The 15776-nt window shown below is 41.7% G+C and overlaps 1 protein-coding gene across 1 annotated transcript; it reads left to right on the top strand.

Moving 5' to 3' along the window:
- Positions 1–12527: 12527 nt before the first annotated feature.
- Positions 12528–14420, top strand: LOC108430620 (putative transmembrane protein INAFM2). The gene has a single exon (XM_017703217.2). The coding sequence runs from the start codon at positions 12969–12971 to the stop codon at positions 13503–13505; it is 537 nt and encodes a 178-aa protein (XP_017558706.1). The 5' UTR covers positions 12528–12968; the 3' UTR covers positions 13506–14420.
- Positions 14421–15776: the final 1356 nt, after the last annotated feature.

Here is a 15776-nt window from a genome sequence, read left to right on the forward strand (position 1 = left end):
CTATTGACTTCAGTTTCATTAGCCACACCTAGCCATGGAAATACCCAGTCTGGAAAGGTTTACAAAGCCAATGCTAAGGCTCAGGGACTCCAGCAAACCACAGTGAGAGATATTATCCACAAATGGAGAAAATTTGGAACAGTGGTGAACCTTCCCGGAAGTGGCCAGCCTTCCAAAATTTCAGAAAGAGTGTATCTACAACTAAGGTCACAAAAGAATCCAGGTGAACATCTAAAGAACTGCAAGGCTAATTTGCTTCAGTTAAGGTTAATGTACATGATTCCACAATAAGAAAGTTACTGGGCAAAAATGGCATCCATGAGAGAGATGCAAAGCCCAGAGGCTTGTCTCACCAAAAAACATCTAGATGAGCTCCAAGATTTTGGGATAATATTTTGTGGGCTCATAAGTCAGAGGTGGAACCTTTTCGAATACATGAATTCTGAGTGTAAAGCTAACACCACATTTCATAATAAGAACATCATACCAACAGTGAAGCATGGTGGTGATAGTGTGATGATCTGGGGCTGCTTTGCTTCTACATGACCTGGACGACTTGTCATAACTGATGGAACCTTGAATTCTGCTGTCTATCAGAAAATCCTGAAGGAGAATGTCTACCCATCAGTTTGCAACCTAAAGCTTGAGGGTTATGCAGCAGGACAATGATCCGAAACACATAAGCAAGTCTGCCTCTGAATGGCTCAAAAAGAACAAAATTTAGGTTTTGAAGTAGCAAAGTCAAAGTTCTGAGTTGAATTAACATTAATTTAACCATTGATATCCTGTGGCAAGACCTCAAACAGGCAGCTCATACGGGTAGCCGAGTTAAAACAACTCTGCAGAAGAGTGGGCCAAACTCCTCTATAGAGATATAAAAGGTATTGCAAACGTTTCAATGCAGTTGTTACTGCCAAGGGAGGCATAACCAAGTTATTAGGTTTATGAATCAATTATGTTTCACCTGTGTAATATAGGTTTTGAATAAATCTTTATCTTCCATGAATGGAATGATCATTTAAAAGCTGCATTTGTACAGCACCATATACAGAGTGCTATGCAAACATTTGGGTACTCTGCTCAAATAGAAAAAAAGGAAAAGAAAGATAAAACATAAAATGTGGTCTGTGCTAAAATAATGGCACTTTTATGTTTAATTTTCTTTTTGTCCAGTATGTAAAACTTTGGAAGTAGATGTAGAACTGTTCACGAAAATTAACAGTAAAAATATTGCACTTCAGTTTGTCACCTGTAGAGGATGTGTACTTATTTTCATACTGTGTTCATATGACTCTACCTCACATATCCTAAATGTAGTTTTGTAGTAGTTGCCAAATAATCTATAGACATTGTTGAATAATAAACTTTAAGGTTTAAAATAGGTTTGGAGCAATAAGCTGAGTTTGACTGGGTTAAGTGTTTAAGTGCACTGTCAATAAGGGATATTACTTCACCAGGATGTTTTAAGTTATAATCTGTAGTTTTTTTTACAGCCATAAAGTAAACATAATGCACTTGTCACACTTACAGGGACTTAACTTAAAAAAATATGCAGGAGTATTTGAAACAGAATAAAGCTCACTTTTAATAGGTTTCATCTCAGACATCGCCCTTGGGGTAGTTTGGGTAATAGTCAAATGCCAGCTAGCCCAACAATAACACATGTAAATCCTAGAGACAGGTGTTAGCAAACTCCAGAACTCGCTGGCAGGTGAAGCTGAACTGCTCACATTTATTAGGAGCTGCAGTCCTTATTTTAAATCATAGTTAGCAGACCCCTACATTTAAAAAGATTGTACATCTAAGCACATTATTTTCAGTACATAGTTTTATGCAAATGTTTGTGCACACTTGTCAAATGTTTGTTGATTTTTTTGTTTTGTTGAAGAGAAATGAGGTAACACATCCTCTTCAGGGAACACACTTAAATGTTAACTGTTATTGCACAGTTTAACATTTTAGAATATAGCGAAAAAATAGCCAGGCAGGCCTAAAGCTCTTCTATAACCTAAGAATTGTTCAGCCAGTTTGAATTGAAGTCCTTGTAGATACTGAATAATAAGATTAGTATGTAATAAGTCTTGGATTTTAAGGGGTTACACTGTGCAGAACTGTGTTCTCTGTAGAGAATGTGTAACTTATTTTCATATAGAAAAGCAAAAAACCAGTTCATTTGACCATTTCATTTGGGCACCCCCATTTTTGCATATGACTGTATTTACAGATGCTCTATGTCATATCATAATGTATAATCCAGGTAAACATCTTAGAAAGCTTTACAGTGCACTGTGGTGCCTTATTACACAACTATCAACTAGTGTAACATACAGCTACTTCAGAGGATTATAACATATGAATGTGCAAAGCATTGTAGATGCAGATGGCAAGCATAAAAATAATGACAACGAATGATTGAAGCTTAGTTTAAATCCATTTAATGTCAGAGACCTGGGAGAACAGCACAGAAACATCAAGACATCTGCAGGCTTTAGCATGTTCACCACAAACACACTTTAACTACTTTATGTGGATATGCTTTCTATGTTTTGGTTAATCAGCAACAGAGTTCCTGAACCTGCATCTACTGTACTTTTTGTACTGAAAACACAAAGCTTTTCAGATGGGATCACTCTGCCACCACCTGCTTGAAGCAAGAGGTGCACCATATTTTCATCAGTTTTTCTTGTTTGGTCACACCTGGTTCAGTGCCTGTCCTGGTTCCACCCTCTCCAGTCTCCACCTCATCATGTCATTGTTTCCTTCTGTCTCCTCCCTTGTGTGTTGTCACTTGTGTGTTGCATGTACCCTTGTGGCCCTTGTGCGTCTCTGTTCCTTGTCAGGTGCATGTATTTGTTTGAGTTAATATGAATGTTTACTATTTAGTTTTATCTGTGGTTATTTATCTTGGTTTATCTGTCAAGGTTCTGTATGGTGCTGCATTTTAGGTCTAGCTGTTTCTAGTATATACATATATACGTACTGTAGCACTGCATGTGCTACCCCAGGCTCAAGGAGGATGCTGGAGGCAGGGTTCATATTTGCAGCAGCCATTACTTTAATTCACACAAAATAAACACAACAGCCAAAACCAATGAAAACAAAACCTATGCTAACCTTTAGCCAGACTTTTCAGTCCTACTTCAGTCCGTCTCCTAAATAAGCTTTCCAGCACTTCCTCTGTTTTTTGGTGGTGGTGCTTGTCCCTCTCTCCCTCTCACTCTGTTCCCACTCAGCTCTTTTTAATGTCGCGCATACTGCCAGCCAGATCAGCATCAGCTGGCTCTCATTAAGGGCATATGAGGCAAAAGGGAATGAGAGCTATTACACATTTGCGAGTGGCAAATGTATGTAAACCTTTAAGATTAGTAAATAATTTGAGGGTGAAAATTGGACTCAGGTGTTTTCAATCAATGGGATGCCGATTAGGTGTAAGTAGCCACCCTGTTTTTCTGTTTTAGAGAACAAGAATCTTTCACAGTCTGATCTTCACATCTGTCCATGAGCTGAAACTCAAGAGAACATGATTTATGCAGCAAGACAACTCTAAGCACACAAGTTGTTCTACTAAAGAATGGTTAAAGAAAAATGAAATTCATGTTTTGGAACAGTCCAGTCAAAGTCCTGACTATAGTCAAACATAATAGAGTTGCAGCTGCTTTGTACAGAGGAAAGGACTACACACATATATATGTGTGTGTCCCTCCCTGGTGTCATGTGACTCGTTAGAGTTACAAGGTTCCAGGTGTGAATGGGGAGCAGGACTGTTAAATTTGGTGTTTTGGGTACAATTCACTGATACTGGCCATTGGATATTCAATGTGGCACCTCATGGCAAAGAACCATCTGAGGATGTGAGAAATAGAATTGTTGTTCCCCACAAAGATGGCCTGGGCTATACGAAGATTGTTAACACCCTGAAACTGTGACACGGTGACCAACGTCATACAGCGGTTTTCCAGGACAGGTTCCACTCTGAACAGGCCTCGCCAGGGTTGACCAAAGAAGTTGAGTCCACGTGTTCGGCATCATATCCAGAGGTTGGCTTAAAAAAATAGACGCATGAGCGCTGCCAGCTTTGCTGCAGAGGTTGAAGAAGTGGGAGGTCAGCCTGTCAGTGCTCAGAACATACGCCGCACAATGCATCAACTCTGTCTAGGCCATCGTCCCAGAAGGAAGCCTCTTCTGAAGCTGACGCACAAGAAAGCCTGGAAACACTTTGCTGAAGACAAGCAGTCCAAGAACATGGATTACTGGAACCAACATGATAACGACCCCAAGATGACAACTACCTTGTTGAAGGTAAAGGTGATGGACTGGCCAAGTATGTCTCCAGCCCTAAACCCAATTGAGCACCTGTGAGGCATCATCAAGCAGAAGGAGGAAGAACGCAAGCTGTCTAACATCCAGCTCTGTGAAGCCATCATGGAGGAGTGGAAGAGGATTCCAGTAGCAAGCTGTGCAGCTCTGGTGAATTCCATGCCCAAGAGGGTGAAGGCAGTGCTAGATAATAGTGGTTGTCACACAAAATATTGACACTTGGAGCACAATTTGGACATGTTCACTGTGAGGTGTACTCACTTGTGTTGCCGGCTTTTTAGACATTAATGGCTGTGTGTTGAGTTCTTTTCAGAGGACAGTAAATTTATACTGCTATACAAGCTGTACATTGACTACTTAGTTATATCCAAGTTTCATTTCTATAGTGTTGTCCCATGAAAAGATGAAAAGATATAAGAAAATATTTGCAGAAATGTGAGAGGTGTACTCACTTTTGAAATGTTGTATATATGTGTGTGTGTGTGTGTGTGTGTGTGTGTGTGTGTGTGTGTGTGTGTGTGTGTGTGTGTGTGTGTATACATATACACCAGCCATTTAATTAAGTGCATTTTTTTATTTATGCATTCATTGTCAATTTTATCAGCTCCTCTTACCCTATAGGTGTACATAATTGTAATTACAGACTTTATTAGCCCCGTTTCACATTCTTCCACAGTAGTCAGGACCCCCGCAGAGTAAGTATTATTTGGGTGGTGGATCATTCTCAGCACTGCAGTTACACTGACGTGGTGGTGGCTGGTATGAGTGGATCAGACACAGCAGTGCTGCTCAGCCATGCAATTAACCAATCAGCCAATCATGTGGCAGCAGCAGAGTACATAAAATCATGCAGACTCAGCTCAAGAGCTAAAGTTAATGCTCACATCAAACATCAGAATGCGGAAGAAAATGTGTCCTAACTGACTTTGTGACATGGTTATTGATGGTGTGGTCTGAATATTTCAGAAATAGCTAATTTCCTGCAATTTTCACATACAACAGTTTCTAGAGTTTACACAGAAGGGTGAAAAATGATCATTTAATGAGCTGTAGTTTGATGGACATAAACATCTTGTTGGTGTGAGAGGTCAAAGCAGAATGGCCAAACTTGTTCAAACTGACAGGAACCTGATTACCCACTCCCTTACAACAGTGGTCAGAATAGCATGACAACACACAACACATTGACCAAACCTGCCTTGTGTCAGTAGTTCAAACTGGTTGGAGTGGTGTAATGATGTGGTGAATGTTTCCTTGGTATGCGTTGGGCCACTAATGCTAATTAAGCATTGCTTGATGCCCACATCTGATATGGTCACATTTTACATATCTTCCAATACATCCAGTTCTATGCACCTTCTCACAAAGCACATGACACCTTGTCCGTGAACATGATAATGAGTTCAGTGTACTTCCGTTACCTTTCTGGTCACTGATCTGAATCCTGTAGAGCATCTTTGGGATGTGGTAGAAGTGCAGTAGGATCCACAGCATTTATTAGATGAAATCATGTTTCCAGCACCTTTCTAATCCCATGCCATACAGAATGCAGGCTGGTCTGAGAACAAAAGGGGCTCTTGCCTATTACTAAATCATCGCTGTTGTTAATAAAACTTTATATGTCAATTTTTGCTCTTTTTATTTATTTATTTATTTATTTATTTATTTATTTTTGCTTTTGCTATTTATTTATTTTTACAGTTCGACAATTTGACAAATGTGTGATGATGAACACAAATGTGTGATGGCCTGTAAAAATAATCTAAATTTACTCTGAATAAAATATTTTCACATTACATTCAAAGCTACACGATGTAAGATTTGGGGACCTCTCTGGTGGAAATGTGTAATTGCACTAAATGTGCAGAAGAAAGTTTGTAACATGGGTTTTGTTCAGACCCCTTCCCCAAACAGATGAATCTGATTATTGTGAGTGTGTTGAAAGGGAATTCAAACAGAACTCAGTCAAAAGTTGGTGAAGGACATTTCTTCCGAGGATATAAGTGAATTATCTACTATTGATATCATATCTGCATTATTATAGTGTTAATTTTGCTGAACATCAAGCCTGATGTTCTGTGTGTGCATGTGAATTTAATGATATATGTTAATGTCCAAAAAAATCCATTAAACACAACTCAGTAACACTTTTGGACATACAAGGCTTTCTACCAACAGCAACAACATACACATTATATACAATGATAATATATTGTATGGTTGAATTTGCTTCTGACGGATTCCGCTCTAAAATCTTTCTGACTACAGTCTGTGGTAGAAGGTGGCCTTCTCTCAGCATGACTCGTGCGGTTTACTGAGAGAAAACAAAAGCTAAACATGCAATATACTTTTATCTTTCAGGGCCCAGTTTACCAGAAGCATATTAGTCATCTTAACTGGTAGAGAAAGTGTGCAATGTGATGCTCGCTCAACCATTTAAGGATGCTCTTTGTGTTAAGATGCCTTTGGGAAACCCAGCATAGGACAGTAAAGACCTCACTTTCTGTGAATGGTTGAAGTTTGACAGTCTCTGTGCCATCAAGGTAATCAGTTCAGCAAAACTATCGGGGCACATGTATTGGCTTATGTAATGGCAGGATCATTTGTACAGGGATATAGCAGATTTTCTTTTTGGGAGGAAGGTTAACAATATGTGAAAGAAAGGGTGTCGACCATTTCTATGCATGCTAAATCTTCTATTGTGCTTGCACATCATTAAATAAACATGAAAAAAGATTCAAATGCATCTTGTACATTATGTGGTTACAGTTGAAAACAGTAGCTATTAAATATTCATGACATGTTTAGAAGTGATAAATTATTTAGCAGAAGACGTTTTTTAGTTCACTCTGGGAGATACGAGTCAAGCTTCTGGTCAAAGAATTTAAAATATTGGACTTTATAGTAATTAGCTGTTATTAGCAAAGCATATCGGGAAAGTGGCAGGTGGTCTTCAGCATCCCATCTGTGAATATTGTGGTGACAGTAAGTGGAGCTTCCCAGCATTCCTTGTATGCAATTTATATACAGTTTTTTTTTTGTTTGTTATTTTTGGTTTGTTTGTTGTTTTGTTTTAAAGTGTCCACGTTATATAAAAAAAACATTTTTTACAGTAAAAGAATTTGATGTAATATGCCTATATTTTTTCAAAAATTACAGACCACTGCAGTCCATACATCCATCCATCCATCCATTTTCTAAGCCGCTTCTCCGTCAGGGTCGCGGGGGGGAGCTGGAGCCTATCCCAGCAGTCTTCGGGCGGAAGGCAGGATACACCCTGGACAGGTCGCCAGTCCATCGCAGGGCAGACACACAGACACAGACAGTCACTCACACATTCACACCTAGGTACAATTTAGCATGTCCAATTGGCCTGACTGCATGTCTTTGGACGGAAACCGGAGAACCCGGAGGAAACCCACACAGACACGGGGAGAACATGCAAACTCCACACAGAGAGGACCCCGGCCACCCTGCCGGGGAATCGAACCCAGGCCCTCCTTGCTGTGAGGCGACAGCGCTACCCACCACGCCACCATGCCGCGCAGTCCATACAGTTTATAATAAATTCATCTGACTGCTGTAATGTGATGTCCAGCTCATGCTGTGACTGATCAACAGTACTAAACACTCATGGTAAATAATGTGCTTGTTCTCTGAACTGTCTAAAAGTATGCAATAGCATTCAAGCATTTGATACCTGATAGATAAATTGATACTAGATAAAAACATTTGTTTTGCTCATATGTTTTTATGTGTAAAACATTATATAGCAAAACAGAGTGTCTTCAAACAGTTGTAGGTGCACAGTAGCGTGTATTTATTAGAAATACACACACACATACACATCATCTAAACTGCTTATTCCTCCAGGTTGTGAGGGGCACTGCAGCCTGTCCCAACTATCATTGAGCAGAAGGCCCTGGACAGGTCACCAGTCCATCGCAGGGCAACATTAAAAATACATTGGTTTCATTTTATAATACAGCATTAGTATTAGTATCACATGGCTGCTGTCGGAAGAAAACCTTGTATCTATGTTTTTGTCATTTTTGCAGTTCTTGACATAATCTGAAAATGCCTGTTGCCCTTTATATTATGTGTAAATTTCATGAAGAATGGACCAAATGAAACAGCCCAAAATGACAAACATCTGGTTCCATTGACTTTCAGCCAAAGTACACTTAGCTTTGAGGAACTATGTGTTGATGTAACCTGTAACGATAAAACCCGGACCTTAAAACAAACAGCTCGGAAATTAGAGCGGAAATGGCGTCATACCAAACTAGAAGTGTTCCACACTGCCTGGAAGGACAGCCTTATAGAGTATAGAAATGTTCTCACAGAAGCTCGCTCAGCATATCTGGCCTCACTGATTGAGAATAATAAGTATAATCCTAGAATACTGTTTAATGTGATTTCCCAAATCACACAAAATCAGGCAGGTACTGAACCAGAAATTCCAGCAACTCTCACTAGTGAAGTTTTTATGGACTTCTTTAATAATAAAATTGATAATATTAGACAACAAATTCAACCCACAGTATCAAATTCAAATCCAGCTTGGCTGTCATCTGACTTGGCTGATATAGAACAAAACACAGCTGTAGAAAAGAGCCTGGAAACCTTTTACCCCCTCCCACAGCTCGAACTAGAGAAGATTATCTCTTCTGCAAGTTGCACAACCCGCACACTCGATGCAATTCCATCAAAATTACTCAAAGAAGTACTGCCAGTTATTATAAACCCTATCTCGACTATTGTAAACTCATCCCTTAGTCTGGGCCATGTTCCCAAAGCTTTTAAACTAGCAGTTATCAAACCTCTGATCAAGAAACCAAATCTTGATGTCACCGTTTTGTCTAATTACAGGCCTGTTTCTAACTTACCGTTTATATCAAAGATTTTAGAAAAAGCTGTGGCCCAACAACTTAGTTCATATCTACATAAGAACCATATATATGAAAAATTTCAGTCTGGATTCAGGCCACACCACAGCACTGAGACGGCTCTAGTTAAGATAACTAATAATCTTCTTCTTGCCTCTGATTAAGGCTACATATCTCTCTCAGTGCTACTTGACCTTAGCGCAGCTTTTGATACAATAGACCACGATATTCTCTTAGAAAGGTTACAAAACATGGTTGGAGTCACAGGGACGGCCCTATCATGGTTCAGATCTTACCTATCAGAACATTATCAGTTTGTTAGGGTAAACAATTTATCTTCCACTTATTCAAAAGTGAGATTTGGAATTCCGCAGGGGTCTATATTAGGACCATTACTATTTACACTATACATATTACCGTTAGGCACAGTTATAAGTAACCATGGCATAAACTTTCATTGTTATGCAGACGATACTCAACTGTACATATCAGCCAAACCTGATGACCAATACAGGTTAAAGAAAATGGAGGACTGTGTAAAAGACGTGAAAGGCTGGATATCACGCAACTTCCTCCTATTAAACAGTAACAAAACAGAGGTTCTCCTTCTGGGTCCAAAATTAGCAAGAAGTAAATTACCAGATTTAATCTTAAATCTCGCCGACTTTCCAGCCACACCTATATCAGCAGCAAAAAATCTTGGCGTTATAATAGATTCAGATTTATCATTCGATCAACACATAGGCAGCATCACTAGGACAGCTTTTCTACATCTTCGCAACATTGCCAAGATCAGAAATGCCCTATCCCTGCGTGATGCGGAAACACTAGTACATGCCTTTATTACTTCTAGGATAGGCTACTGTAACGCACTACTGTCAGGATGCACGAGCAGGAGTTTAAACAAACTCCAACTAGTCCAAAACGCCGCAGCCAGGGTCCTCACTAAAACTAGAAAATTTGAGCATATTAGTCCAGTGCTATCATCACTTTATTGGCTACCTATTAAATTCCGTATTGATTATAAAATCCTTTTATTGACTTATAAAGCCCTACATGGTCTTGCTCCTGAGTACCTGCAAGACCTTATTTCTCATTATGAGCCATCACGACCACTCAATAGTCCCCAGAATTCAGAAGGTTTCAGCTGGGGAGCTTTTTCTTATAAAGCCCCCAAACTCTGGATTGATCTTCCAGAAACTGTTCGGGACTCAGACACAGTCTCAATCTTTAAGACTAGGCTGAAAACTCACTTGTTCAGTTTAGCTTTTGGTAGCTAATGTTCCCCCTTAGATAAAGGCAGCAGATCCAGGGGTACATGGACACAGGGAATTATAGTAAACTGAGACGCTGGTGCTGTCGTCCCGCCGCTCGCACGCGGTCACTCAAGTTTGTGGATGGTGGAGCGGAGGGATGCCAAACTGTTTCAGAGTGCTGCCGTGTCTGTGTCCTTCTGGTTCTCTCCTTTTAGTTAAGCTGTCATAGTCAGATCTGCCGGAGTCGTTAGCCACACTCTGTAAATGTTTACATTCCCTGTTTATGTACAAACGGATAGATTAAAACTAATTCCATCACCCTGCTTTCTTTCCGAGTATACAATTCACCCATATGTCTGGCTGGACGCTGAAGGACGACTGACTGCTGAGCCCTCCTGCTACCCACTTCAGACCAGCTGCCCACGCCCCAGCTACCACCACCTAGCTTGGACGAGCTGCCCACCCCACGCTAATGTTCTCATAGACTCCTAGTTATTCCTAATACCAATATTACTGCTATTAATATTAGTTGTATAATCACTTGTAGGTAGTTTGACCAGAGGAGGATGGGTCCCCCCTGGTGAGCCTGGTTCCTCCCAAGGTTTCTTCCTGAGTTCTGAGGGAGTTTTTCCTTGCCACTGTTGCCCCTGGCTTGCCCACCAGGGGGTTTCTGTACATTCTTACAGTCCTGTTGAAACTTTGTCTTTTCCGAAATTCTGTAAAGCTGCTTTGTGACAACATCCGTTGTAAAAAGCGCTATACAAATAAATTTGATTTGATTTGATTTGATTTACTACAAGGAGTGGGGCATATTCAAAGAACCATGTTTTCATGTTATTCTACCTTTTCTTCTATTTTGTCTTTCTTCTTGCTATACATTTCTAATGTTTGCAGGGTTTTATGTACCTTGTCCAGCCTCTCTTTATCCCTTAGTGTTAGGATTGAAAATCTCTCTATAACTTCAGGGTGAGTGGATGGGCCTACACTACTGTAGGCTGAATAGGCAGGTTTACATAAATGGGTTATTGTCAAAATGGGCTCTTTTTTGCAGTTTAGTTTTACAAAGTGAGGGAAGCGTAGGTTTCCAGATATGGACCCTTTGAATGATTGCACATGACTGTACAGTATTGTTTTGGAATATTTGTACTTGTATACTGTTGCTTATTTATATTCCCAAGGAAGAAAAAAACATTTACATCTACAAAATATTCATTACAAGTACTAAAGTCCAGAAATCCACTTGATTTTTTCTCTCTCTCTAGTTCAGTTGCACGTTTTGGAATTTATGTTTAGTTCATGCCTACACTCTCAAAAAAGATGGTTCTTCAAGGGTTCTTTAGTAAAAAAAAATGCTTCTATATAGAAACATGAACACTCAAAGAACCCTTTGCTACATGAACATGTTGGGAAAATGTGTTGGAGAATGTGTTGTAAATGGTTCTATGTAGAACCTTTTTTGAAAAGGGTTCTATATCACTCCCAAAAACGTTCTTCTATTTTTACAACCGTTACAATAGAATAGCACCATTTTGTGTGCTATGTAGAACCCTGTTCTAAAAGGTTCTACATAGAATCATCTACAACATATTCTCTATCAATCTGAAGAACCATTTCACCCTGCAAAGAACCATTTAAGCATGAAACAGCTCTATAGAACCATTTGCTTTACTAAAGAATCCTTGAAGAACCATCTTTTTTAGGCATATAGGTGTTGCTGTCCAAGGTGCTGAACTGACCCCTCAGCCCAGTGATCAGCACGGATGACAATCTTCATCTTCATTTTGACTCATTTAAACTGCGAAGCCGTGATTTTCCACTGTGCTGTACAGTAAAGAATCTGTCCGTCCAGCTGGAGAGTGAAACGCTCATAATGCTCTGCTGTAGTTTCACCCCTCACCTCAAAACGACCTCTACCAGTGCTTCTGTGTCCAAGCTCCTCTCTGAACACCTCACATGCCCTTTAAGCACCTGAGCATCATCTCACTGTATCTGTATCCTCTCCATCCCTGAACGCTCATTGGCTGCAGATCAGCTGTCCCTTTAAGAGCCCCTCGCCCGCCCCCTCTGCTGTATTTTTAGCTGAGCAAAGCCTCTCCAGCTGGTGAACAACACTAACAGCAGTGTGTGTGTGTGTGCGTGTATGTGTGTGTGTGTATGTTCTGTATGTATGTGTGTTTGTCAGCGCGCGAGCCCCGTCCATTATTATAAACGTGGACGTGTAAGTCGTCGGGTGTGTTTGTAGGGCCACTGCTGTGCTGACCCTCAGCTTGAAACAGCTGGATCGAGAAGCGGAGAGGAGCTCGAGGAGCGGAGCTACACGGCCATGACGGATCTCTGAGGCGCGAGATGGACCAGGAGAAGCGAGTTTAGAGCGGAAAGGAGAGGTGGAGGCCCTGAAGACTGACGCTCTGAGAGAGAGAGAGGAGCAAATACTTCAATCAGAAGCCAACCAAAAGCGGTCAAGACGGACGGGGTGGCGGAGCATCGGGGCAAGAAGCGGGGCAACATGCGCGAGAGGGACTTCGCGCCGGGCGCTGACCGGGGCAAGCCGGCCACCTACACGGGGGACAAGAAAGCCAAGATGGCCGCGAAGACCAACAAGAAGTGGGTGAGGTTGGCCACCGTCTTCGCCTACGTGCTCTCCGTGTCGCTGGCCGCCATCATCCTGGCCGTCTATTACAGCCTCATCTGGAAGCCCACGGCCGCCTCAACCTCGCCGCCGTCGGACGGGAAGCCGGGCACCACCGCTCCCCCTAACGCCACCACGGACGCGGATATGGGCAACGGCAACAGCACGAGCCCCTGGACGCCCATGGGCAACAGCACGAGCCCCTGGACGCCCTTGGGCAACAGCACGAGCGCGAACGACGACGGCAACGGGAGCGGGAACCTGAACGCGACTGGCTCGGATGCTGCGCGAGTCCGTGAGCGCTGGAGCGCGCGCTCGACGCTCGTTCACGATGCCACAAACAGCAACAGCAGCAGCAGCAGGAGCGGAGGCTCGCAGGACGGAGCAGCGCTCGAGAATAGAGGAGAGGAGTGACAGAAAGTGGGTGTAGAAAGGGACAGGAGCGCGAGGAGGAGGAAAAAGGAGGTGTATGAGCAGCAGACGCTCCAGGCTGTGGTGCATTGGACACCGGTGGATGGCATTGGACCTTAGTGGGCAACTAAGGGCACCTTTGGATCTTAGTGGACACTTGGACACCACTGGACATCAGTTGGACACCAATAGGCATCATCAGATCTTATTGGGCACTACTGGACACCAACTGGACACCAGTAGGCACCATATGATCTGAGTGGATGCAGTTGGACACCAACTCTGCGCTTTAGGCCACCTTTGGAAAGCAGTGGACGCAAATAGGGCCACAATGGACAGCACAGCAAATCCTCGGATAGTGTCCGCCTCTTCCTCTGTACCATAAAACGCTCAAGAATGTAACCTCTCATTTACTGGGCTTGCCTTAAGATTCAGACCTGCAATGGAAGCACCTGTAAGGGCACACAGGCCTGTCTGAAGCATTTAACTCTCTCCAGTTTCATCAGTGTGCTTGCCTATCCTTAAAGAGCATTAGCTACCCGCCTGCTTCTAATATGAACTGCAGGCTGAACTACTGTTTTTTCCTTTAGGACATGGATGTTTTGTTTTTTTGGGTGGTAAAATATGAAAGGAAGAGGGATTGTGTCCCTATAGCTGTACTAATTAATCAGGAGGCCTATATCAGAGGAGCCTGTGTTGAGTTCCGCTCAGGTATGTGCAGATATTCATGCCAATGTAAATGCAGATATGTATTTGCTCATGTACATATATATATCTGGACTTGCATAGATACAAGAATTTTTACAAGAATAATGTATAATGAGTATATATAAATATGTGGTGATTTTATATATATATATAAAATCACCATAAAGGCTAATAAACGCCCTTGTAAGAAAATAAAACACATGACTTCCATATTTTGTGAGAAAGGACTTTATTTACAAGTATTACAAGCGCATTTTTTGACCTGGTATATAAAAATGCTCTAACCTGAACTTAAAGAGCCAAAGCAAGGTCACCTGAAAAGAAAGGGTACAAGAGGCAAGAAAACCATATAGTTATCATTACAGGCAGGTTGGAGTCACTGAGTGTCTTTGAATGTGAGTGAAAAGTCTACTGGATAAAAATATAGTGGGCGGATATTTACGAGGAGAAACCTTTTAGGGTTATGTAATGTTATATAATCAACCTCAACCTGGCCTTGTGAAGGGTTAAGACAGAGGCGTCAGGTATTATCACTGAAGTCTATATAAATGACCCAACTTAAGACAGGCTGCCTGCTCTGTGTAAAAGTGTCTGTAAATAATAAAAGGCGTTTGCCTGAGATGTTTAATCTGCAGGAATTACACAGAATGTCTAAATTTGGGCGTTCAAGATAGATGCTTTTCTTAAGTGTTTTATTGCTGGACCTTTTTCGGTCATCCCCCTCAAATCTGTGGGACTGTACGTCCCTGCGTGCGTGGTAATGGAGCGCAGTGTTTATGGGCCTCTATCAGGACGCAGTGTTGAGAGCTCGTTCATCTTCTGAGTCATTTCTAGCCAATTCTCTCTCTCCCTCTCTCTCTGTCTCTCTCTCTCTAGCCCTTGGAGGGTTATCGATTGAGTGCTGTGAAGTTAAACACAGGAACAGAGAAGTGCATTACACAATCCAGCTACTGCTCTATTTACAGCTCTCTTCATCATACGCACTGATATACAGAGGAGAGAGAGAGAAATGGATCGAGAGGTAGAGAGTGAGACGATAGAGAGAGAGAAAGAAACAGATCAAGAGGAAAAGAAACAGACGAAAGGGACAGGGAGAGAAAGAAGATAAGGATAGAGAGAGACAGAGAGAAGCAGAGTGAGAAACAGAAATGGAGATGGGTATGGACAGAGAAGAAAAAGAAAGAAGAAGGAGGGAAGAGAAGGAGAGAAAAGAGGGAGAGAATAGATGGAAATAGAGAGATGGGCAGACAGAGGGAGAAGAGCAGGACAGGAAAAGAGAAAAAGAAATGAGAGAGAAACAGAAGAAAGCAAGAAGAGAGGGAGAGAAACAGAAGAGAAAGAAGAGGGAGAGAAACAAGAGAGAAGGAACAGAGGGAGAGAAACAGAAGAGAGAAAGAAGAGGGAGAGAAACAAGAGAAAGAAGAGAGGGAGAGAAACAAAAGAGAGAAAGAAGAGGGAGAGAAACAAGAGAAAGAAGAGAGGGAGAGAAACAGAAGAGAAAGAAGAGAGGGGAGGAACAAGAGAAAGAGGAGAGGGAGAGAAACAAGAGAAAGAAGAGAGGGAGAG

The sequence above is a fragment of the Pygocentrus nattereri genome, chromosome 10, assembly GCF_015220715.1.
Source record: "Pygocentrus nattereri isolate fPygNat1 chromosome 10, fPygNat1.pri, whole genome shotgun sequence".
Taxonomy (NCBI): Eukaryota; Metazoa; Chordata; class Actinopteri; order Characiformes; family Serrasalmidae; genus Pygocentrus; species Pygocentrus nattereri.

Coding starts and splice junctions, on each gene's coding strand:
- LOC108430620 (XM_017703217.2), top strand. CDS start 12,969: ATGCGCGAGAGGGACTTCGCGCCGGGCGCTGACCGGGGCAAGCCGGCC.